This window comes from Helobdella robusta (assembly GCF_000326865.2).
Source record: "Helobdella robusta unplaced genomic scaffold HELROscaffold_1, whole genome shotgun sequence".
Taxonomy (NCBI): Eukaryota; Metazoa; Annelida; class Clitellata; order Rhynchobdellida; family Glossiphoniidae; genus Helobdella; species Helobdella robusta.
Genome location: NW_008703570.1, coordinates 3,476,087 through 3,500,659, shown reverse-complemented (window position 1 = coordinate 3,500,659; position 24,573 = coordinate 3,476,087). Strand labels below are relative to the sequence as shown.

The 24,573-nt window shown below is 33.6% G+C and overlaps 3 protein-coding genes across 3 annotated transcripts; 1 reads left to right on the top strand and 2 right to left on the bottom strand.

Annotated features, from left to right (window-relative positions):
- Window positions 1-4,747: 4,747 nt before the first annotated feature.
- Window positions 4,748-11,286, bottom strand: HELRODRAFT_63317 (hypothetical protein; the record flags this gene model as incomplete). Its single annotated transcript, XM_009010709.1, has 2 exons — window positions 4,748-4,922; window positions 11,144-11,286. The coding sequence occupies 2 exons, from the start codon at window positions 11,284-11,286 to the stop codon at window positions 4,748-4,750; spliced, it is 318 nt and encodes a 105-aa protein (XP_009008957.1).
- Window positions 11,140-17,073, bottom strand: HELRODRAFT_105243 (hypothetical protein; the record flags this gene model as incomplete). Its single annotated transcript, XM_009010708.1, has 8 exons — window positions 11,140-11,252; window positions 11,560-11,644; window positions 12,880-13,080; window positions 13,183-13,248; window positions 16,089-16,254; window positions 16,360-16,515; window positions 16,603-16,784; window positions 16,918-17,073. The coding sequence occupies 8 exons, from the start codon at window positions 17,071-17,073 to the stop codon at window positions 11,140-11,142; spliced, it is 1,125 nt and encodes a 374-aa protein (XP_009008956.1).
- Window positions 17,074-22,364: 5,291 nt separating this feature from the next.
- Window positions 22,365-24,172, top strand: HELRODRAFT_158705 (hypothetical protein; the record flags this gene model as incomplete). The annotated part of the gene is made up of 4 exons (XM_009010707.1): window positions 22,365-22,710; window positions 22,983-23,095; window positions 23,173-23,374; window positions 23,766-24,172. The coding sequence occupies 4 exons, from the start codon at window positions 22,365-22,367 to the stop codon at window positions 24,170-24,172; spliced, it is 1,068 nt and encodes a 355-aa protein (XP_009008955.1).
- Window positions 24,173-24,573: the final 401 nt, after the last annotated feature.

Sequence of the window (24,573 nt, the reverse complement as noted above, 5' to 3'; positions counted from 1 at the left end):
ATTTTATATTTTATAATTAAATTTAATTACTTATATTATCTTTTTATTCCAAGTATTTTTCACTCTTTCATTTATTTATTTCATTACACTGAACTATTTAGGTTTTATTTTCAGTTTTCATAATCATCATTAGTTTCTCATTATTATAATCATCACTATCATCATCACTATCATCCTCATCACCATCATCATCGTCATCATTACAACGTACAGACAAACAGGCTATTGGAATGCGATATTGGCGGTAAAAATTGAGCGTGTTTTGCGACAGTTATGACGTCAGTTTATTATTATTATTATTATTATTATTATTATTATTATTATTATTATTATTATTATTATTATTATTATTGCTATTCATGTTATCATTGATGATGTTATTATAAAGACCACCGTACATATTGCAGCTAAGACAAGCATAGTGTCGCGAACGGCTTGCTGTGGTTTGAAGACTAGTACAGTTTGGGCGGCCCGATGGTGTAATGGTTAAGGTGTATGGCTCTGTAGAATAGATTCGAATCTCTGCCTCTCACATGCAAAAGTGTGTGATGCGTTGATGTATACATGCGTTGATTTGAGATAACAAGTGTAACAACCATAACTCTATCTCGACCTGTAAGACCATCGTTAATAAGGTTTTGGTGAAGAATTTTGTATCTGTTTTTATACGTTATTTTATTCATGAATAAAACTGTATGTATTTCTGCGTTTGTAAAAACTGACTTATAGGGAACAAAAAAATTATGAATAAATACAAGTACACGCATATATACACACGCATACACATACACACAAACACACACACACACACACATACATACATACATACATACATACATACATACATACATACATACATACATACATACATACATACATACATACATACATACATACATACATGCATGCATGCATACATACATACATACATGCATACATACATACATACATACATACATACATACATACATACATACATACATACATACATACATACATACATACATACATACATACATACACTCGGATCAAACAGAATGAAGGACCGATAGAGAGTGATACTGTTATCAGCATAGTTTTATATTTATTTTGGGTTTAATTGAAGGATAAAAAGTTATGGAGTATAATTATAAATTTATTTTATAAAATAATTTAGAATTGTTTGTTTAATTTAAATTTAAAATATTCATATAACAAAGTTAATATCTAAGTTTGTAAACAGTTGTATTGAATGCTTACACTTTTTGTTGATTTCTAAGTTGTAGTTTGCAGACTAAAATACTTTCAATTACATTATCAGTGTTTGTGTATACGTAGGCGATAAACTAAGTCCGTTACTTTGAATGATGAAATGTTTGGATTGTGGAAATAATGTAACCACTAAGGATATACTGCACTGCAAATTTTGTAGTTTCATTCGTGATTCATTGGAAATGTGCTTATATCTCTGATCAAGCAGTGAAGGAGCTTCAGCAATCTGGCAGTTTTTTCTGGAATCAGGGCACTTGTTTTGGACAGATGGATCTTTTTAAACCGAGCAATCAATTAAATGTTATGTCAGAGGATATTAAAAAGATTCAAGAGAGTGATAAAGTCATTTGTAACCAGGTAAGGGAGATAAAGAATAATCTTGAGAAAAAAAATTCAGACGATGGTTATTTGATAAAATTGATGAATCACCGATAAATTGTCCCTGCAATGACGATGATGTGGATGGAGCTGCAGAACTATTTAACAGTGAAATGATTATGAATGTTAATATTGTTTCGCCCATTTATATGGTTGAAACAAGAATTGTTCAAACGGCACTGTGGTTTGATGGTAACTATAGAAAAATGAAACTTGGTTGTCGAAGGTTTGAACGCAAATATAGGAAGAATAAATGCCTTGGATGGATATAAATATTATGAAACATGAACAATTCGCAAAAAAAAAGAAAATCAATCAATCGGGTTATAAAAAGTATCACTCAACAGAAACTGCACTACTAAAATTGTTTTCAACATTATTTTATGCATCAGATTTACAGCAAGTGTATGAGCGTCGTTTATGATATACTCATTCGAAGAATGTTAGCAAACTTTGGAATTACAGACACTGCATTGGGATTTTTCAGATCGTATTTGAGCAATAGATCAAAGCAAATATTTTTTTGGTAACGATAACTCTGATGAAGAGGAAATGTTAATCGGTGTACCTCAGGATGAACAGTCATGAAATGCTACGCGTACACTGATGATATTCAGTTGCTATCAAGCGCTTCTGTTGAAAGGTTTGGGTAGTTAACGGAAAAAATGAAAGATGGGTTGTCTGCAGTAAATATTTAGATGTCCAAAATGGCATCAAGTTGAGCAAGGATAAAACCAAGCTTGTTTCAGTTGGTACATGGCAGTAGACATCGAAGCCACAGTAAGATTAGAAAAATCAGCCACGATACTTGGCTTCACACGAATCACAAACTTTACCATGCAAGATCATATAAGGTGTATAGCAAGGTCGTGTTGTTTCCACCTGCATCAACTACAGCGGATTAAAAGATTTGTCAGCATTGATCCATTCATTCATCCGCTAACGTTTAGATTATTGTAATGGTCTGTTGAACGGTGTTTTGGCGCAGAACAGGGCGGCTAAAGTAGTAATGGGTAGTCGGAAGTTTGATCATGTGATTAAATTTTTTAGAGATTTGCATCGGTTAGTTATGGAAAAAAGGATTGCTTTCAAAATCTACGTTTTAATGTTCAAAGGTTTAAAACGGTCTGGCACGACGATATTCAACAAAGCTCTTTTCTCTGGCTCTTTTCTCTGGAACTCTCTACCTCCTTCTCTAACTACTTCTCCATCACTTACGAAGATCAGAGCGGATCTCAAGACCTCTCTGTATGCAAAATTCATTGAGGAGCGCTGTTGAACATCGAGGAAATAGCGTTTTATAAACTAATTGATTGATTGATGCGTATTGCGTGTTTGTGAATATATATATATATATATTGGTAATAGACCTTAATTTTTACAATATTCTATAAATTCTACCGAATGTCCATCTCTCTCGAGAATTAGAAGTTAACATTCGATAGAATTTATAGAATATTGTAAATATATATATATTGTTAAATTTTGTTTCTTAATATTGATTATGTGGTCTGATGTTGCGGATTGAACACTTATGGTATGAGCGGACATGTATGAGAATATGGCGGATGGATTATATACGAATATGTAAACATTATTGAATCGTATGTATGTAGTTATATAGTAAGTATATGAACACGTTTTTTACGTGTGTGAGTGTTGAATGTATTGTGTGTGTATGAGTTGTCCTTAATGAGAATGAATGGTATGTGTATGCAGGACTTTAAATAATTGGGTGTCTGATGGATGAATTTTAATGGTTCGGTATGGTTGTAACGTTTCTGAATGATATGGCTCAAATCGATTCTATTTGTCGGTTTTCACTATAATGTGTATAGCACATTGATGAATTTTTAACAAGAGTTTGAATGAAAAAGTATGTACACATTTTTTACGATTTAATTTTTTATATTTTTAAAAAATTTGCAAACCTGAATACAGGAACTGTGGACCTCTTAGATTTTTAAAACAGTTTTTTTATATATGTATGAGTGGCTGTTATAAAAATATTTACTGAACTTGAAAAAACATGGAAAAATATTTTATTTATTTATGACGATTCATTTATAAATAAAAACAGCAATCATTTTGTTAAAGACGAATCACAGTTGGTTTTATGTACAAATTATATCCCATCAGCAAAAACAACAAATAACCACTATCAATTTGGCAGCGAAAAAATTCTTTTTCAGTTGTACCATGAACTTTTTACAAAAGTGAAAAACATTAAAGCTTAATGAATTAAACAGACATAAATTTTCGAACAAATAGCAAATCACGCGTACACACGACAATAAAATGCAATGCGTGAGTGTCCCACACCTTAGCATCATACTCTGTTCTAGGATCATACACTCTACTCGGATCTAGGGGGACCGAGGGCTCCCCGTTGAGAGCAATTATTTAATGACAGAAAAAACGCATAAAATCGATCCAAAAAAGATCGTCAGCCATACTACCACAAATCTCGGCCCCCTTCAAAATTTAAACACTTTCAAAATTTTGGCCTCCCCATTCAAAGTTGTTTAGATGCGCCACTGCCACCAGTCATTTGCTTTCTTTACTTACTATTAGACTTGTAGAATTTATTTTCGGTGTTCGATTATTTTCCAGCCCTTTTAATATTAGCTGCATGCTGCTATCTCGTACAATTAATTTTAGTTGTTTTTTCCTCAATTCATTCTTTAACCTCTGTCCGTAGAAACAAGTTGCATTTCATTTCATGCGTGCTTCAATATTGAAGAAAAATATGCAATCGAATCTCGACATTCACCTAGCTAAGCAATTCGCCTCCCTTTGCTATCAAACAGACTATGACAATGTCAGCGTGGCTCAGAATATCATTAAGCATTCAGACAAGACCGAGACCATTAAAGCGATGCCATTCATTTACATTGATCATTATGAGGTTGTTCAGTTATACACAATATTATCAGTAATGTTAAAAAATGTTGGAGTCTACACACACACACGCACGCACATATTCATACATGTACAAATGTATATGCACACACAACACACCCGCACGCATAATTATATGAATAATATATATACACATATTTTTGATTTAAATCATGCATAAAAATGTAGAGATGCTTGTAGAAAATAAGATGGAAGTTCACATGATGGGATGAAAAGGTTCTTCAACGTCATTCCTCAAATTTGGGATGAGACTAGTTCTGCAGAGACCCCAAAATTTCTGGGGATTCACGTAAGGGTCCTTCTTGTCGAGTGTGAATTTCCAGCCCATGTGCTTGCGACAGGAGCTGCATTGTGCAATTGTCCAAGCATAACTGTATAAAGAATAATAACATAAAAGTTTATCAAACAAAAGCATAGCGGTGATAATAGCGGTTCAAAACACATTTTTCTTAACGGTTTTGCACTAGACTTTGACAAGAACATGGCAAAAATGGTGAAAAAAAACAAAGAAAGGTTCATTGACTGAATGAAATAATAAGAGATATTCCTTTGGCCGTGAAGCCGGTCAAAAATTGACGCTTATCTTCAGCTATTTGAACTTCACTATATCGGCTTTTCACCACACGCAGGTTATTAAAAAATATTATTCAAATTTATTTTCGTTCAGATGAAAAAGTTTTAAAAATATTTCAAATTGGCATAAAAAATAATTTTTTACTTTTCAAATAATGTCGAATGATTTTTTTATTTATGTTTTGAATATTAACACAAGAACCACCTCGAGATTAAACGCATCCTATCATGATATTTAACACGATGCATCTATTACAGTAATGTTCAGATGTTATCAATGCGTCACTTTGGCTTGTTAGTATCAACGTACATAATAAATCAGAAATATGCAAATCATTTATTAATAAAATCATCAATATTTGGAACAGTTTGAATGAGGCTGTTGTTAGTGCTGACGATGTGAATGCATTTAAAACAGAGATTTGATAACTAATGATAAATGTTAAGTTTAAGTAATAATAATAATAATAACTTATATAGAAATGACATATAAAGCCAAACAATTAGATATAATGTTGTTTAAATGTTATTAGCGATTATAGCAAATAGTGAGGACATTGTGACATTGGTAAGGAGATCGAGATTGCGATGGTATGGACATGTGTTGAGAAGGGATGAACTGAAGCAACTGAAGCGCTCTTTGCCAGACACGTGTTGTTGATTTTAGCAAATAGTAAAAAAATAAGTTTTTAATTTTTCTAAAGTAGCCAGTGAAGAACAGGTTCTAATATGATCTGGTAATGTGTTCCAAATTGATGGTGAAGAATGAAGGAAAGCACGGGTTAGCAATATTGGTTGGCACATGTTGCTTGACTATTGTAGGTGCTTTGGATGAATGCAAATTTCTGTTGGATTCTTGGATGGCGATTAGATTTCTTAAGTAAATTGGCTGTGATGTTGAAAGTGAATGTTATTGTTGAAATTTTAAATTGGATCCGAAATTCTATAGAAAGCCATTGAAGAGTTTTAAGGTTCTTTATTGAGTTGGTCTCACATGCTGGAAGTTTAATGTTTAGGGCAACACGTGCACTTCTATTCATCAATGTTTGAAGTCTTTTCATTTGTAGTTGTGTGATGCCATATAAAAGACTATTGCAGTAATCTAATCTAGATAAGATTAAACAATGTATTAATGGAGATGCTACTGTTGTTGACAAAAATGGTCTGATGTGACTAATTGCTCTAAGATGATAGTTGCATGTTTGAATTATTGAAGTAATATACTTATCAAAACTTAGCCTTGAATCTAGTATGGTGTCGCGTGTTTTCACCTGATTGCTTACTGTAATAAAAATGTGTGGCTTGATTCGAATATTGTCAATGTTGTTAATTTCTTTTAATTGCTGGTATGTTCTTAATTTGACGAATTCTGTCTTGTTTTGCATGTTGTTGTGTAGAAACCATGTTTCCAGAGTTGAAATACAAAATGTTAGTTTATTGATATATTGAATATAGTTGTGTGGATAAAAAGCATAAAATAACTGAGTAGCATCCACATATTGATAGAAAGGCATGTTGAACTGATGAAATATGTGACTTACAAGAGATATATAAGCAGAAAATAGTAATGAACCCAAAACGGAACCTTGAGGAACTTCATGTTTTAATAAAACAGGTGAAGTAGAAACTTCGTTAACCATGACAAACTGAAAACGTTTGCTCAGGTAGGAATCCAGCCAGGCTATAGCAGTATCATCAATAGCAAAGTCGTGAGTGAGTCTATTTAATAGAGTTGCGTGGTTGATGGTATCAAACGCCGCAGAAAGGTCAAGGCATGTTAGCAGGGTTACACTTTTGCTATCACAAGAATTGGAAGTTTTGTCTAAAATATGAAGAAGTGATGTTTCTATTGAATGGTTTGTGCGATATGCAGAGTGGTGAATGAAATTTGAACCGAAGAACCACTTTGACACAATTTACGAATGTGTGAATTGTATGGCTGAAACGAAAAACTTGTGGATTTGAAATACATTGTGTAAATAGTATAATTGAAATTGGTGACGTTTCATTTTCCTTCATCTAAAATAATTACCGTTATGTTATTCCTTATTTTAGTTTTTAATTGTTTTTGGACATACATGTATGGGAATATATTCACTAAATTATATATGCATTTTCTATTTATTTCATCATACTGAGTTGGGCGCATGTATATTATCATTATATATACATCATATCTATCTATCTATCTATCTATCTATCTATCTATCTATCTATCTATCTATCTATCTATCTATCTATCTATCTATCTATCTATCTATCTATCTATCTATCTATCTATCTATCTATCTATCTATCTATCTATCTATCTAATTATATATATGCCGAAAACGCAGTGATCTTTACAAATAATTGTATTTATGATAGTCTAAACCCAATATATATATATATATATATATATATATATATATATATATATATATATATATATATATATATATATATATATATATATATATATATATATATATATATACATTAGGGTCTCCCAGAAATGCACGGAATTTTTTTTTTAAATAGTTGATGTCTCACCCTCTGAAAAGTGTCTCTTGGGTACAATAATTAAATTGGTGAAGTTACAGCTCATTTGAACAAGTTTGAGAGGGTCCCCCAAGGGCTTTTAAAGTTTTATTATCGAGTTAATTCAAAATCCATATCAATAATTTTAAACAATATGCACAAAATGAGTGAAATAAAGCTAGAAATGCAAACTAGTTTAATTATCTCACTGCTGACATTAATTAGCGTTTAAAATATTATTAAAAATTACTTATAGAATGATAATCTTTATTAGAGAATGCAAAAAATGTATATTTTTAACCAGTCAACTCGCGATGTTACTGGTGTTGTCAACGTAGATCGTTAGCTGTCCTGCTCTCATCACTTGTCGATGGCACTACAAAACTTCTTGGAGTTCCAAGGTTAGCATCTGGATTAGGACGAGCAGCTGCTGATGCAGTTCATAAACATATAAAATCTTGGAAGTGTGAACAATGGTTATTGGCATGTGCCTTGACACGACATCTTCCAATGCTGAAAAACTCAATGGAGCTCGCACTCTTCTAGAAAAAGCCATGGGACGTAATTTATTATGGATGGCTTGCTGTCATCATAAGCTAGAAGTACTGCTTGCCGATGTATTCAATGTTTGTTTTGGACCATCCACTGGACCAGAAATTTTATTTTTCAAAAGGTTTCGTGAAAAATGGACAGAAATGAATCACACACCAGAAGCCAGATCAACCCCTTTGATAACTGTTTCAGATGCAATTAAAGCATTCATCAAATGTCAACTTGAGGTCAGACATTCTCGAGATGACTATTTAGAGTTTCTACTTCTTGCTGCACAAATAGTTGGGCTACAAGTTGATGTAGCCATTCGCAAACCTGGTGCACTGCACAGGGCACGATGAATGGCAAAAGCCAACTACACATTGAAAATTAAACTATTATTCACCGTAAATAAAACCATTTTTAACTTAACAGCTCGAGAATTACAAGGTATTCAACGTTTGAATCGGTTTATCATTTGTGTTTATCTTCAGTCATGGTTTTCAAGTAGGCTCACTGCTGATGCACCTGTGAATGATATTTTGTTGATACAGCGTTTGCATGACTACGACGATGCAGTTCTTGGTTCAACTGGATTAAAAATGATGCTGCGTCATTCTTGGTACATGAGTCCAGAATTGGCAACTCTTGCTCTTTTTTCATCTCTCCTGTCTGACAAAGAAAAGACTGATCTTGTCCGCACAATACAAGCAGATCGAGGCCCACATCTGATTAAAACACTACCACAAATTTTTGACAATTTGCGTGCGTCTAAAACATTTTTTGAAACATCCAATATTGATTGATGCCAGTTTTCTTGATGTACCTGTTGAAAACTGGTCAGATACTCTTTCTTTCCAAGTTGCAGCAGTGTTTGTAAGGAATCTGGTTTGCATCAATGACTCTGCAGAACGGGGAGTAGCGTTGGTACAACATTTCAATGAAACGATCACCAAAGACGCAGAGCAGAAACAATTTTTGCTTCAAGTAGTTGAACAGCATAGGAAAAACTTTGCAGAATATGATCGTGAACTGCTAGCTAAAATTTGAATTATTTGCATTAATTAATATTCAAGCGAACTGAAATTCAATAAAATCTTGTTTTTCAATCATTTTTGACCTAATTTTTGAAATTAAAAAATAAAAGGCATTGCAGATTTATATATTTTTTCAAAATTATATATTTTGTTTCATTTGTATAAACAAATCATAAAACATTTATAATCATATCATATAACACTGTATCAAAAGTTGGTCGCGAACGATCAAACACCAAAATCGGAACTTTCGGCCCCTTGGGAGACCTCTAAACATTGTCCAAATGGGCTAAAATTTGGCAGGTAAATTACTGTTACCATACAGACATATTTAACGGGGTGAGACATCAATATTTTAAAACTTCATATTTTTGGGACACCCAAATAAATATATATATATATATATATATATATATATATATATATATGCAGAAATTTATTAAATTAACCGAATTTCTAGCGTTGGAGAGTTTTTTATTACATTTCTCAATATTTCAAACCAAATTCTTGTCGTCATTATTTATTTGATTAAAGTTAAAATAATATACAGTTAAAATCTTTTGTTGTTTGTTTACCATATTGAGGAGTGCAGTATGGTTCGGCTTTAAAACGTAGCCATTTGATTATATAAATTTACATGTCCCCTTGACGGCTGTGCACGTCAGAATGTTTCATATATCGGAGTAACTGCAACATCGCTAACCAGATGTCTGACCATGCACAAAAGGGAAGGTTCAATAAACCACACTTAGAACACACACAGTACTGAAATTATAAAGGAAATCCTGGACAAAAACACCAAAATAATGAACTGTAATTCCAGCCATTCCCATCTGAAATTAGCCAAAGCCATTCAGAAGCCACTCTCATCGATATATAAACAAACAACAAAAGATTTTAACAATACTCCCGACAAGAAGAACAATAATAAAATATACAACACCATTATTATTGAAGAAAGCAACATTGACCAAAGTGCATCGACCAACGAGCAAGTAAATGATACAAAAGCAATAAAACATAAAACATAACACTGAAGTAATTAGCAAAGTGACGAGCGAAGAAACCATATCAAATAGTAAAGAAGACAGTAAAATTAACAAAGTCACTAATAACAATCACAGGAATAAAGGCCTGGGTTATAAAATTCTCTATATAAATTGCAACAAGTGCTGAAGATGATTGAAAAATCGAAATAGGTCCTATACACTCGAGAATGAATTGGAAAACTGTATATTATTTTAACTTTAATAAAATAAATAATGGCGACAAGAATTTGGTTAGAAATATTGAGAAATGTAATAAAAAACTATATATATAAGTACGAATTTCCGACTTGCTCGATGTGGGTATTCATTTACAGTAATAAACCTTTGGTCGTGGTGAGAGATTGTGTACTTTATATACTCGTACTGGCCAACCGTATTTAAATTAAATTAAATACGGTTATTGAACTTAAATTATAGAATGAACTTTGCATTTGGACTAATCATGAGGACAGGCAGTCTCCAAAGAAACGTGGAAGCCTATGAATATAACAGAGTTTAAAAAATATAAAAAATACTAGTTCTGATTCGTGTTTGCAAGTCCAATTAATGTCACTACCGACAATTTTTTAGTTTGCCACCAAATAAACGTTGAATCTTTTTTTATATTAGCATTCGTTATAGTAAATGAACAAAAATGATCCTGGATGAGTTTTGAATGCAAAAAAGAAGGTCCAACAGATCCCAATGGTATTTAGCGATATAAAAAAATGCTACTATTTTTAGTGCTTATTTTGCTTGAGGTTTCGATATTGGACTTAAGGTGAGTCAGCGAAATTCATTATTTTGTGCATCTCCATTCAGAATAATATTTAAAAATGACTATACACCAACTCAACGTTGAAAAAACTAATGGTATTTTAATATAATATTATAAAGACTCACCCCGGGAACCAGCTGCTTTCTGTGCTGGGCCTGCCCACCGTGCTCAAATTATTTGCATGGTACACCGTTAAAGTTTCATGCACGTGACCTCCTGGATTGACATATGTACCTGCAAGAGCAGTGAAGCATTCAAACTTCGGCATACAAACCAAATTTAAGTACATACACACAGGTGTCCAAAATATTTGTTCTTTCAAAATACGCATCTGCAAGTGCCCAATTACAATTTATATATAACTGCATCCAGCACCCGAAGTCTATCTTAAGTTTGAAATCAAATTTCAGCAGAAAAAAATGAATCATTATGAAAATCTTCATGGACTTCCTCAAAAAAAGTAACAATGATGACATTTAAAATTTAGCATAACAGTGAAGATATCAATATTTTCACATGGCAACAGGGAAAATAAACAAACCTAGTGGACCTTCCAAAGACATGCTGAAAACGTTTGTTAATTCGGCAACTGACTGACCACAACCTTTGCAGCACATCACTGTGCACTGGTTGGCATCGTGAATCAATTTTAACATGTCAAAAACAGATGAAGAAATGTCAACTCATAGAGAGACTCATTAATAAAATTTAGAAATTTTGTTAATACCAAAGCAAACAGACAATGAAAGAAGTGCATAAAAATAAATAAATTTGTATCAAAGAATAACAATCTACAAAAAGCTGACTTAATGTTTTAGTCTACTAAATTTTGTACCTTCAAGTGGATGGGAAAATTAACAGAAAGAGCCTGTTTTACTTAAAGACAAAACATGGGATCATAGCACCGCCCACATTAGTACAACAACAACAACACACGTTTAGACGACATTTTCCCCGAGATCGGGGGTTGCCGTTTGGCTACCTATGATGAAACCGAAATACCCCTCGACGCCATCCACATCTGTCACTCGACTCAGTATCACGCAACCCCGCTTTCACCCTGTCCTTCTCCACCTGCTCTCTCCATCCCAATCGCGGACGACCCCTTCCTACCACTCCTTCAACCTCGAACTCCAACGCTCGCCTAATCCCGACCCTTTCATCCCTTCTCAACACATGTCCATACCACCGCAATCTCGATCTCCATATCAATGTCCCATCATTGACATCAGCTCTGTACTACTCCTCCTATCCTTCACTTTAACCCCACACATCATCCTCACCATAGCTCTTTCAGCCCTCTGCAGTACACTTTCCTCCTCTCTCCTCAACGCCCAAGTTTCACCACCACATACCATGGCTGCTCTCACACATGCTTTATATACCCTCCCTTTCATCTTCACTGACCATTTCTTTCCACACATTACCCCACCCAGTTCCCTAAATTTCATCCATCCTACACGAACTCTAGCCGTAACTGCGCTCAAACATCCTCCATCCGCGTTCAGCTTATCGCCCACATTAGTAACTAGGGAAATATTAAAAGCAAAGAAAAGAATAACTCAATCAGACACTTGTTTCTCAATGTTTGCTAAAGAAAACCATGACAGCTACTGCTAACAAAAGACATGTTCTAATTTGTGCAGAACATAGAGTGGATAAGGAAATGCAAGAGGATTATATGATTTCAAAGCATGAAGAAAAGTGTAGATTGAAGAATGGGAGGGACAGAAGGTAGAGATGACAAATGAAGTTATAAAACATTAGTAAAGTTAACAGTTTAGATATTATGAGTGATATTTCTAAGACCATGATGATAGTATCAATTTAAAAAACGAGGCCATAAGGAAAGTCAACTGACCTTTTTCATGATGGTCAACTCACATCGCAATCTCTGTTGAGGGCAGTCAATTCTCAACAGTTCAAGTCTCATGTAATCATCCAGTGGCAGGGTACTTGCCACCCAGTATGAAAAATTAGCTGGGTCAGTGGGCACCTTGTCCAGATCGAACGATTCGTTCCAGTTCTGCAGCTCATCGCGAATCTGCATCATCAGCTTTTCCTGGAAGACAAGTTGAAATCAATAATTAAGTTTTTAATTTAAATCATAAAATCAATTGAAATACTGTGAAAAATAGCTTGAAAATGTAATGGCTTAACTCACACAGTTATATTGGTCGTACACCCAAGAAGGCCATTGTGTGAGTATGGAGGCGTGGAATTTGTTTGCCTGTAAAAGATAAAGTTTTTATCAAACACAAATTTACTGTTACTACAATAAAAAATTACAAGTGGAGTTATCTTGAAATATTGACATTTATTGACTTAACCAGGAGGTTGGAGTCGGATGAAAAATATCCAACTCCCACCCGTCAAAAATTTCCAACTCCAAATAAAAATTTCCGACTCCCGACTCTGACTCCAGGTTCTAACTTCCAGAAAAATTTTTTACTTTTGTATCATAATCTTACCTTATTATTACTACTAGATAAAAATACTTTAAAAGCATAATAAAACAAACGCAAAAAAACATAAATTTCGATTCCTTTCAGTTTTCTTAAGTTTGGGATAGCCTGTTCACATCCATGAAACGCCCAGCTATCAAAGCATTTCACAAAAATAACTTTTCACTTTTTTTTTGTGGCCAGTTAGGTCAGCGCCCAGGTGCTCTGGGGTTAAGGGGCCAAAAGGGCACAAGCCAAAAACATTTTGTGGGGTTGATGAGCATTTATGACGCAATTTATTTTAATTTCAGAAAATCCCTCCTCCATATATTTTCTGAATTTCATAAAATTGAAACTCCGTGCCTCTTCGAACTGCTAGCTAACCATTTGATTGCAAGCCAAGCTCTTAAAGATTCATAACCATGCAGATGGGATGAAAATGAATAAATTGTCATGGCACTGCGATAAATTTGCCTTTTGACTACAAATTTTATTGCACCCTGATTATGTGAGCTCCTATCAAGGAGCTCTAGAGAAGACTATGGTTTACCATTAAAGGACCAATTATCATGAGGTTCTCTGCTGTAAGGCCTTTTATCCTTACAAGAAGTCAATTATCTTGACCGTTTAATTTTTAAATTAGTATTGTTTCAAAACTTTTCCTAATAAATTCTGGAAGCAAACTTATAACATAAAACACATTTGTTTAACCTATACAGTTAACATTCAAACATCTTCCTAGTTTTATATTTTTACGATGAGATCAAGGCCAAGTAGAGCATTGAAATGCTGAACCATTTTCAGTTATTAACGAAAAATGTAAATAAATCTAAATATGAATTATTTAGAAATGCCCTCACAGAATCAGCAAGAAAAGTTATACCTGTGAAAGAGCAAAGCAGTTTGTCCTCTTCTTTCCAAAATGAAATCGAATAAACTGCCAGACCCAGATGAGGCTTGCAAATTAACATCAACAAAACAGTGCATGGTAAAATCAGTAAAATCAAAACTGCCCCGATCTACTCCACAAAAATTAATGGTACACAGGTAAAACAAGTCAACAGCTTCAATTATCTTGGAAGTCTGATTACCTCAGGTTGTAAATGCTATATGGATATCAAAAAAAAAGAATAGCTATGGCGAAAGATGCATATGCTAAAATGAAAAACATCTTCATCAACAGCAAAATCAGAATAGCAACAAAATTGAAACTATTAGAGTGTTACATATTTCCTGTGCTAACTCCTGGCCAATTTCTAAAGAAATGGAAAAAAAGAATTGATGCTGCAAAAATGTGATTTTTGAGAAGAATTATGAAAATTAGTTGAACATTTCTTACCTCCAATGAGGATGTATTAAAACAGTCCGGTCATGAAGAGAGGAAATTACAACAAATAATCCGACGAGGGCAGTAAAAGTTTTTTGGTCACATCTTGCGGAAGGAAGGAATGAAAAATTTCACAACTACTGGAAAGATCACAGGAAAAAGAGATTGCGGCCAACAACGAATAACATTCGTGAAGTCTTTGTGTCACTTGTTGAATATCACCACATTTCAACTACTACCAAGTGTTAAAAATCGGATTTTGTGGAGGTCGATGGTCGCCAATGTCCTGAAAGGATAAGGCACAAGAAAGAAAAAACAACGGGTACATTAGGTATTATAATGCATGTTCACATTATTTTTTCTTCATGTTTGTCAGGTACCTATGAAGTCACGCAAACGAAATCATTTAAGACTATAGAAAAATAAAACACACAGCTGAGAAGAGCATTTAATTGCTAGGTTTACCATTTCTGCACAAATTGAACAAGATGAAGATGACCTCTGTGGCATACTTCTGAAACATAGGTTCCAAGTCACAAGCCTGAATGCATGGTACTTTAATCTAACTACAGCCATGCAGAGAAATAACAGGGAGGCGTTTCAAAGAACAACTTTAAATGACCCTTAAACTAACCCTGCCATTATAACATATTTGTTCTTTTAAAATGCTCAAAACCATAAAAATTAGAATCAACAGCCAAATTTTCAATGTGCCTACTTTTTCTGATTGCACCTAACACAATATGTAAGGAAGATGCTCGTTCACTCTTGTAAAAATGAACTTGCTATTCAGATGCACAAAAATCATCTAAACACAATTTCAATTAATTAGTGGTTGGTTTTGCAAGAAGAAAGTTACATAAAATGGATTCTTTTGTAAACGTTGGTGTATTAATTCATTTATTCATCTTTTTAGAGACAGGGAGCTCTCATTGTTGGAAGCTCAGACTACCTTCAATTAATCCTTGGTTTTTGCAAATGTCAGTTTTCAATGTTAACTCAAGAATTTCATCACCTACAAACATTTTCTTAACAGACACCTGCCAATAACAAATGACTTTAAATATTTTAAAATTTATTGTAAAATTTCATGGAATAAAAAGGCAAATGCAAAATAAACACAAAGTAAAATAAATTAAATCATGAAATGAAAAAAAGCAAAAATTTTAATTTAAATCAAAAACAATAAGACATATCTCAGTAAAAACGTAATTGGTTGAGCAAATCTAAGTGAAAAAAAAAATAAATTTGAATTGTTGAAAACCCAGATGAGTATGAAATGGAATACATGAAACAAACTTTTGGTATAGAGTTAATGACAGCCTGATTTGTGTTAGTAGAAAAATCATATTTGCAATGATCACTGTATTGTTGAGTGTGTTTAAGAAGAGAAGATGGGCAAATGGGTTGAAGCAGATCAGGTAGTTCAATGTCAGGAAGTATTTTCACACGAGCAATTATTATCCTGAAATGATGAAAAAATAGACTAAATTTATTATTATTTGAATAATTTTAGCAAATAGCACTGCTACGTTGTTGAAAGCAAAGTAAATTTAAATTTAAAACAAACCCCCCAATGTCAAGTCTTGTGTCGAGAACTTCAAAACGCTGCCTTCCAATCGTTTTAACTTTCATGACCATACTGTCTTCTTCTTTCACTGCTAATATTTCTGCTGTCGTTCCTACACAGGCCAACTTTTGAGTGCGATTGTTATTTGCCGAAAAACTGAAAATTGTAACTCAATAAAATGGTTTGGACATTGGTAGTATTTTACATTTTTAAAAAACTTACAGTCTATCAACTTGTCCAAACGTTTTATCCCGATCTAAACAATGTTTAATCATTGCAATATCTGAATTGCTAAACAAATGCAAAGGCAACATTTGGCCCGGCATTAAGACAACACCAGGAAGTGTCAAAATGGGAATGTGAAGAATCATGCCATCTTCATGAAATGTCCGACCACTTACCTCTTGCCAATCGTCACTTAAGTACTGTAATCCAGAATTGTTGTAAAATAAACAAACAGCAATACAAAAAATTTATTTAAATAAAAAAAGCAAGATAAAATTAGTTAAAATCAATTATAAAGTAAATAGAAGTAAAAACATTTTAGATTTTACATACTGAATGGGCTGTTGGCAATGTGACATCAAAAGTTATGATTCCATGTAAACCATTAAAGTTTGCATCTAACTCGCCATCGTCATCAATAAGTCTATGACCCGAATCTGAAGAACGAACAAAACATTTCTTCTTTAGAAATTTTGCTATTCTTTGCATAGTTCCGCTTTTATTTCCCAAAATCAAAAACTATTCATCTTTTTGACAACAGTTTCCACAAAAAGACTTTTGAAAAGCCTCTGAAAACCGTTCGCCGCCCCTCGATTCAATTGAGAAAATAACGACGCAATAAAACGTCATAAGCTCAAAATAACCGTGCATGTTTTGTGTTGTGCTTGTAATCAGCTGTGGTTGGTAGGCTGGACTAGCAGGGGTGTCAAAACAAAACGAAATGATAAAATAACTGCACCTGAATCCGTGTCTATTTCGTGGAGCATAATGTCTATTTCATTATTTTCTACATCGTCCGGATTTAACTCCTGGTCACCTTCCTCCATCGTGTTTCCTTTTCAATTTGCAACCCTACGAGTAGACAATCAAATGAACAAAACACAGCTTAACAGTGATCAGCGCCACGAAAAAAAGTAAATGTGAATTCTAGTTTAGAGAAATGTTTTGTTTAAATCAACTTTAAGTCATGGATATATAAATATATCCATGCTTTATGTATTTGGTTAATATGTCATACTTATAATAATCTTTATAATATGGCTATATAATATGATCAATTTTAAGACCACGGTCATGTAAATAGAATTTTCACGATATATTTAATAGGTAAAGGTAAAGGCAAGTAGAGGGTAGATAAAAAAAACTATTGAGTTATAAAATACTGTTAAACATATTTTTAAAAAGGCTGCTACCATATGCACACGCACACACACACCACACACATTAGTTCTAGTTTTCCAAGTTCATTCCATTCCATAATCGACAGATTTATCCAGTGTTTGAAAAAAGTTGGATATTAGATCTCGTCAAATTCGCTCAAGCTCGCCGTATGTAAAACACAGTTACATCCCATGGTTGCATCGCGGTGGTATACGTGGTAGCAGTTGTCAAAGCTTAATTTCAATTCGGTTGAGATAGGTGATGTCAAAATATTATTCACCCAACGATATCTGACCATAAATATGGATAGATTGATATATATAATATGCTTCCATGCATCCAAGATCCATGCATCTAAGATCTAACTTGGGTGTCTTGCTTGATAGCAAATTATCAATAAAAAAAATATTAAGAAAATATTTGTATCAAGCAACTAAGAAATATGTATTGAATCAGACTCTCATCAGATGGATCTGCAATGGAGACGTTGATCCATGTCTACCATTCAACATTGCAACATTCTGTTTTATAAACTGCCAGACAAATCAAAAGTTCTTCAATCAATTCAGGACAGAGCTAGAAAACTGGTGACTAGTGCTGAGTGCATTAAAATTTGATCACGTAACACCGATCCTGTAATAATTACACTGGCTGACTGTTGAAATTTGTTTACCAAAACGATTGCGTCGTCTCATCTAAAACCAGAATTTTTTGTCAGTCCCAGTTGCACATTTGCTGATTGGTTCAAGGATTATTTTTGTCGCAGGTTCTACTGTCAGGAACAGCCTGTAGCCATCATTGCGTATATCAGGACTTTCGCTTGAAACATTTAAGAAATATTAATAACTAAAATTTTTTTAATTTTTTGCTGAGTTCATAGATTATTAATTTTTGTGTTTTTTGGTTAATGATGTAAACTGTTTGGTTTATTTAACTATGGTAGAGCTTTTGAAAAAATTTAGTTAGCGCTATACCATGTAAATTTCTATCCACCATCATCATCATGTACGTTTATGACGCTCAACCCTGAAAGGTAGAACCGTCCCAGGGTTTGCTGGTAAAGCCCCGGGTTAACCTGGTCGCATGAACACACACACTTAAGCGTCTGGTTTCAGGCCCAGTGCCCCATCTCATGTCCTTTGAAAACACCTTTTCCAGGTGAGCTTGGGTTTGCCACGTTTTCTTAAATTGCCAAGCATCTATCTACATTTCTCTACCCAATCCTACATTTCTCTATTTCAGTCTAATACCTCAAATTACATCTAACTACTCATTTACTCCCAACCCTATATATATAATATATATAGATATATATATTATATATATTATACATATTATATATATATATATATATTATTCTAATTATATGTATTCAACCACAAAACGAAAATAGTCGTTGGAAGCTTTACTAATGAAAATGGCGGGGGTTTTAATAAATGAGAATAAGGGTAATTTAAATAAGCGAGAATGCCATGGTTTTAACAACTTCAATCTTCAGAGTATATGCTTGCAATATATCGCTGATCGTGTTGATTTTTTGGATTCTCTCGTCGGTTTACCAGAAATAATTGGAGAAAGAATATTTAGCAAATTAATTAAAACTCATCATCCACACTACAATTCTGATTTTAATATTGCTAGTAGTACTAATACAAAATTATTATTTTATTGCCCTTCAAGAAAGTCTAACAAAGTATTGAAAATATTTGACGAAGCATATAAAGAAAGTTTTTTGAAAGAATTAAATTTTAGTTTCAGCCAAGATATTGTGTTGGATAAAGATTAGATTATTATTATATTTATTATTAGATTGTATTTTTAATTAAACGTGTCATTTATAAATTTTTCATTTAAATTAAGCAAACAAACATTATTTATTTATTTTATATTTATTGTCATCTTGTACTGTTATGTCTTCTTGCTTAAACTGTTATTAACACTATTAAGATAAAGTAGTCAGTATGAAGGTTGGGAAATCATTATAGTATATTTTACCAGGCAGTCATTTAGTATTTTACTGTAATAGTATTTATATAATTTTTGTTGAGATGTTTAGTTGAACATTAAATAGAGCTTAATAAAAATTGCAGTTGAATATTTATTAGATATTACCAGCCTTTCCACGCTTCTCTTGTTTACTACCTAAACTGAAAAAATCTAAAATTCTATACCTATGAGTGAAGAAAATCAATTGTATAAGAGTTTTGTTTAAATGTGAATCATTCAACAGAAACAACCCTTCCACATATTTTAGATAAAACTTTCAATTCATATGATAGCAAGAGCATCACTTTTCTAGCAAGCCTTGATCTTTCTGCTGCTTTTGATACTGTCAATCATAAAATTTTACTTAATAGACTCAGTCAAGAGTTTGTCATTGGAGATGCTGCTCTAGCCCGGTTTAAATCCTACCTAAGTGATCGATATCAATTTGTCAAAGTTGACAATTTTTCTACTTCACCACAATATTAGAACAAGGTGTGCCACAAGGTTCTGTTTTGGGACCATTGCTTTTCTCTGCTTACATTTCTCCAGTAAACCATATTTTTCAACAGTTTAACATACCTTTCCATCAATATGCTGATGATACTCAATTACTCTATACTATTAATCCTTGCAATCCAACTCCTGACATCAATAATTTTACATCTTGTATTTCCTTACTTCTGTAACTTAATCCTTTCAAGACTGAAATCACCAAGCTGGGTCATCTCATCAACTTAACGCAATCAATGATATTGACAAAATCTACATCAATTTTACTCCAATCACATTATTTTTTATGTGTGTAACTTTGCCTCTATATAATTATGTGCAGGCAATTATGCCCTAACCCTCATACCAAACTTACGATGTCAAACCAAATGTTTAAAAACTTTTAATTTACAGAAAATGAATGCTACTCTAATTTTTTATCATTTTCTATGTTGATCTCTATTAATTCACGGCATAACCTGTTGTTCATAAATTTTATTAATATGGTTTATTTATTCATTTATTACAATCTTCATCAGGAAAAGCAATCTTCCATATGTCTTAAAAACTGTTGACACATGTTCTGAAGCTATAATGTGTTTTAAACATTTAACAAAATTGGATATGAGTGGGTGTCATATTGGAAATGCACACCCACTAATCGATTATATTGCCAGATTGAATAAGTAAGTTACCAAATTTGAAGCATAATTAATATATTATAAATGTATAATAATCTACTGTTAACATATAGGGTGGCATCCTTTCATCTATAAGACGATGGTCTAGCTTATGTTTGCACTCCATGTGGCTAACCAATCTAATCCATGCATAACAGTACCTTCTGCATAGTTGGCAAACACATTTTCTAGAAACATAAAGCCCTTAAGGTCCGTTTTTTGAGACCTTCTGTTATCATTGCGTGTTGACTTTGTTTCAGCTGCTAGTGTTCCGCTTTTTGGTAAAATTCTCCAGCGTCCTATGAAGCGAGATCCTCCAAGTTCTCCAGTCTCTTAGCAGACGTTTTTGTTTCAAAGTTTATGGTAACCTGGGCAGTGGGTTCTCATCCAATTTGCCAAATAGCAGAGTTTCTGAGATCCTGTCTGAGGTAGTTTTCCTGACATGGCAAGCTAATGTAAACGAAGGCTTCTTTTACCAAAACCGCCATGGCAGACAACGAGGCAACAACAACAACACACGTTTAGACGACATTTTCCCCGAGATTGGGGGTTGCCGTTTGGCTACCTATGATGAACCCGAAATACCCCTCGACGCCATTCACATCTGTCACTCGCCTTAGTATCACGCAACCCCGCTTTCACTCTATCCTTCTCCACCTGCTCTCTCCATCCCAATCGCGGACGACCCCTTCCTATCACTCCTTCAACCTCGACTCTTTCATCCCTTCTCAACACATGTCCATACCGCCGCAATCTCGATCTCCTTATCAATGTCACAATGTCCTCATTCAGTCCCATCATCGACATCAGCTCTGTACTACTCCTCCTATCCTTCACATTAACCCCACACATCATCCTCACCATAGCTCCTTCAGTCTTATGAAGTATACTTTCCTCCTCTCTCATCAACACCCAAGTTTCACCACCATATACCATCGCTGCTCTCACACATGCTTTATTTACCCTCCCTTTCATCTTCACTGACCATTTCTTTCCACACAGTATCCCACCCAGTTTCCTAAATATCATCCATAACACACGAACTCTTGCCGTAACAGCGCTCAGACAGACGAGGCAAGCTGGCTTAAATACTTGTTGTTTATAGTATTTTTTTGCCGCTTCATGTGGCACAGGCATCTGGAGTGAATAGCATATTTATGTTGATCACTATAAATTCACAGCATAACCGGTTGTTCATAAATGCCATTAATATTGTTCATTTATTTATTTATTATAATCCTCATCAGGAAAAACAATCTGCCATATGTCTTAAAAAGTTCAATACGAAATATTGAAAAATTGAATCAGAAACTGATTGAAGCTGAAAATCAGTGATATTTTTTAACAATTGTGTCTCCGACAGCCTCAACCCTAATTGTATGTATGTATGTATAGTATATATATATATATATATATATATATATATATATATATATATATATATATTTATTTATTTCATGTTCAATGGCTGTCATGGTTTCACCGCCCTTTCAACAACTCTTCAAAAGTGTTCGGAGTTACAGGAAAATTAACCGAGATGAATTCAGGGATTCGATTAGAAAAAGTGATCTATGCTGTCCAAATACATACTCCGGATATGACACAAACACACTTTTCAACTTATATGAATCCACCTTCGGGCAATTCATAGATCAATATGCTTCTATAAAATGTATTAAAGTCCGCTCAAAATCCAGGGGCTGGTTTGATGATGAATGCTACAAGATAAAACATTCTACACGAAGATTTGAGATGATATATCGTTCAACAAAAAACCCAATCGATCTCAATCGCTGGAAGAGTGCGATAGGTGAAAAACACAAGTTATTCGTCAATAAAGAAAAAAATTTTTACCAATCGATGATTGTCTCAAACTCTCAAAATCCTAGAAAGCTATGGAACATCGTGTCTACCTTGCTTGGGAAAAATATTTTTCCTAACTTTTCAGTTTCGTCAATCTCAGCTCAAGATTTCTTGCAACACATCAAATCGAAATCTGAGGTATCATTTTAAGGTGGCTTCTTCCGGTTTTCACAACAACTCAACATCGGTTCGACCACTTTGAACCTATCTCTACTGAAGATTTAAAAAAACTAATTCAATCGTCAAATGGGAAATCATGCAGTCTTGATCCGCTCTCAACATTTCTTCTAAAAGAACAATTGGACTTGCTCTTGCCATTTTTGTGCCACCTGGTCAACAGCTCCATCCATATCATATAAATCAATCAATCAATTAGCTTATAAAGCGCTATTTCCGCGATGTTCAACAGCACTCCACAATGAATTTTGAAAACAGATGGGTCTTGAGATCCGCTCTGAACTTCGCAAGTGATGGAGAAGTAGTCAGAGAAGTAGGTAGAGAGTTCCAGAGAAAAGGACCAGAAAAAGCAAAAGCAGATTTGGCAAAAGAGTGTTTAACACGAGTTAAGAAAAAGCGAGAAGAAGAAGACGATCGTAAACCGGGGCGTTTAGGTTCAATTAATATATCACTTACGAAGTTCAGAGCAAATCTCAAGACCCATCTATTCGTAAAATTTCGAACGCTGTTGAATATGATTAATTTTAGCATTCTGTTTTTATTAATATGCTCCTGTATTATTTACCGAAGCACGAGTGATGGAGGTAATTGATATGGTTGTGCGGCTTTAGAATTAAATTCTTAACTGGTTATTCTTTCAGTTTAAATTATCTCCATCTACAAGATAACAGTCTTAATGAAGAAGATTTGAGAAGATTAACAACTGTTATTGTGGTTCAAAAATCAGGATTAACCAACCTCATCCTCATAGATTTATCAAGTACACCAAAATTTTATGCATAATTTGTGTAATTGTATTAGTTTTAATCTTTAACAAAATCATAGATAATGTTCACATTGGCGATAAGGCCTTGAAATATTTGACAAGAATGAAAAAATTGCGAACGGTCATTTTAACAGGAACATCTGTTTCAGTTTGTATTTGCAATTGTTACCAGTACTGTATAGTTGTTTGTGAATTTTTATTTAAAACATTAAAGGATCTTTGTGTCACAGAGTTGAAAGCCATGTTGAAACTCAAATCGTCTACTTACCATGAAATATCATCGTTGCTAGAAGTCAAAACGAGTGGCTGGGCAGCACCGGTCGTCAATTATTGGAAGAGCCACGAATTGAGGCATATTAATGGCGATGAACAATTTACGGTAGACGAGAAAAATGACGTATGTCGCGGCAGCAGAAAAAGATTTTGTGAGTTAATTACTCTTCTATTCAATTTTATTTTATTTTAAAATAAAAATTAATAGATGAGTAGTTAAAAACTTTGTTTTTTTTATATAAATAAATTTAAAAAACAATGATAAAATACGAAACAAAATATTGAAAAACTGAACGATAAATTTATCAAAGCTGACAATGCATATATTTTTTAATAATTTACGACATATTTTAGTATTTACGACAGTTTCAACCCTAATTTTTTTTATATATAAAATATAAATTTTGTTGGATATGTGCCTATACCACATGCATTTTAAGAATGGTTCGCACTTTCATTTGATTCAAACATTGTTTGCATTTCAGTTAAAAAGATTCGCCGCAGTTCAACAGATATGAACCAAATTTCTGAGGTCCCTTCAAGAATTATTGTCTTACATTCTGATGGAGGCGATTTAAATGTGAATTAGTATTT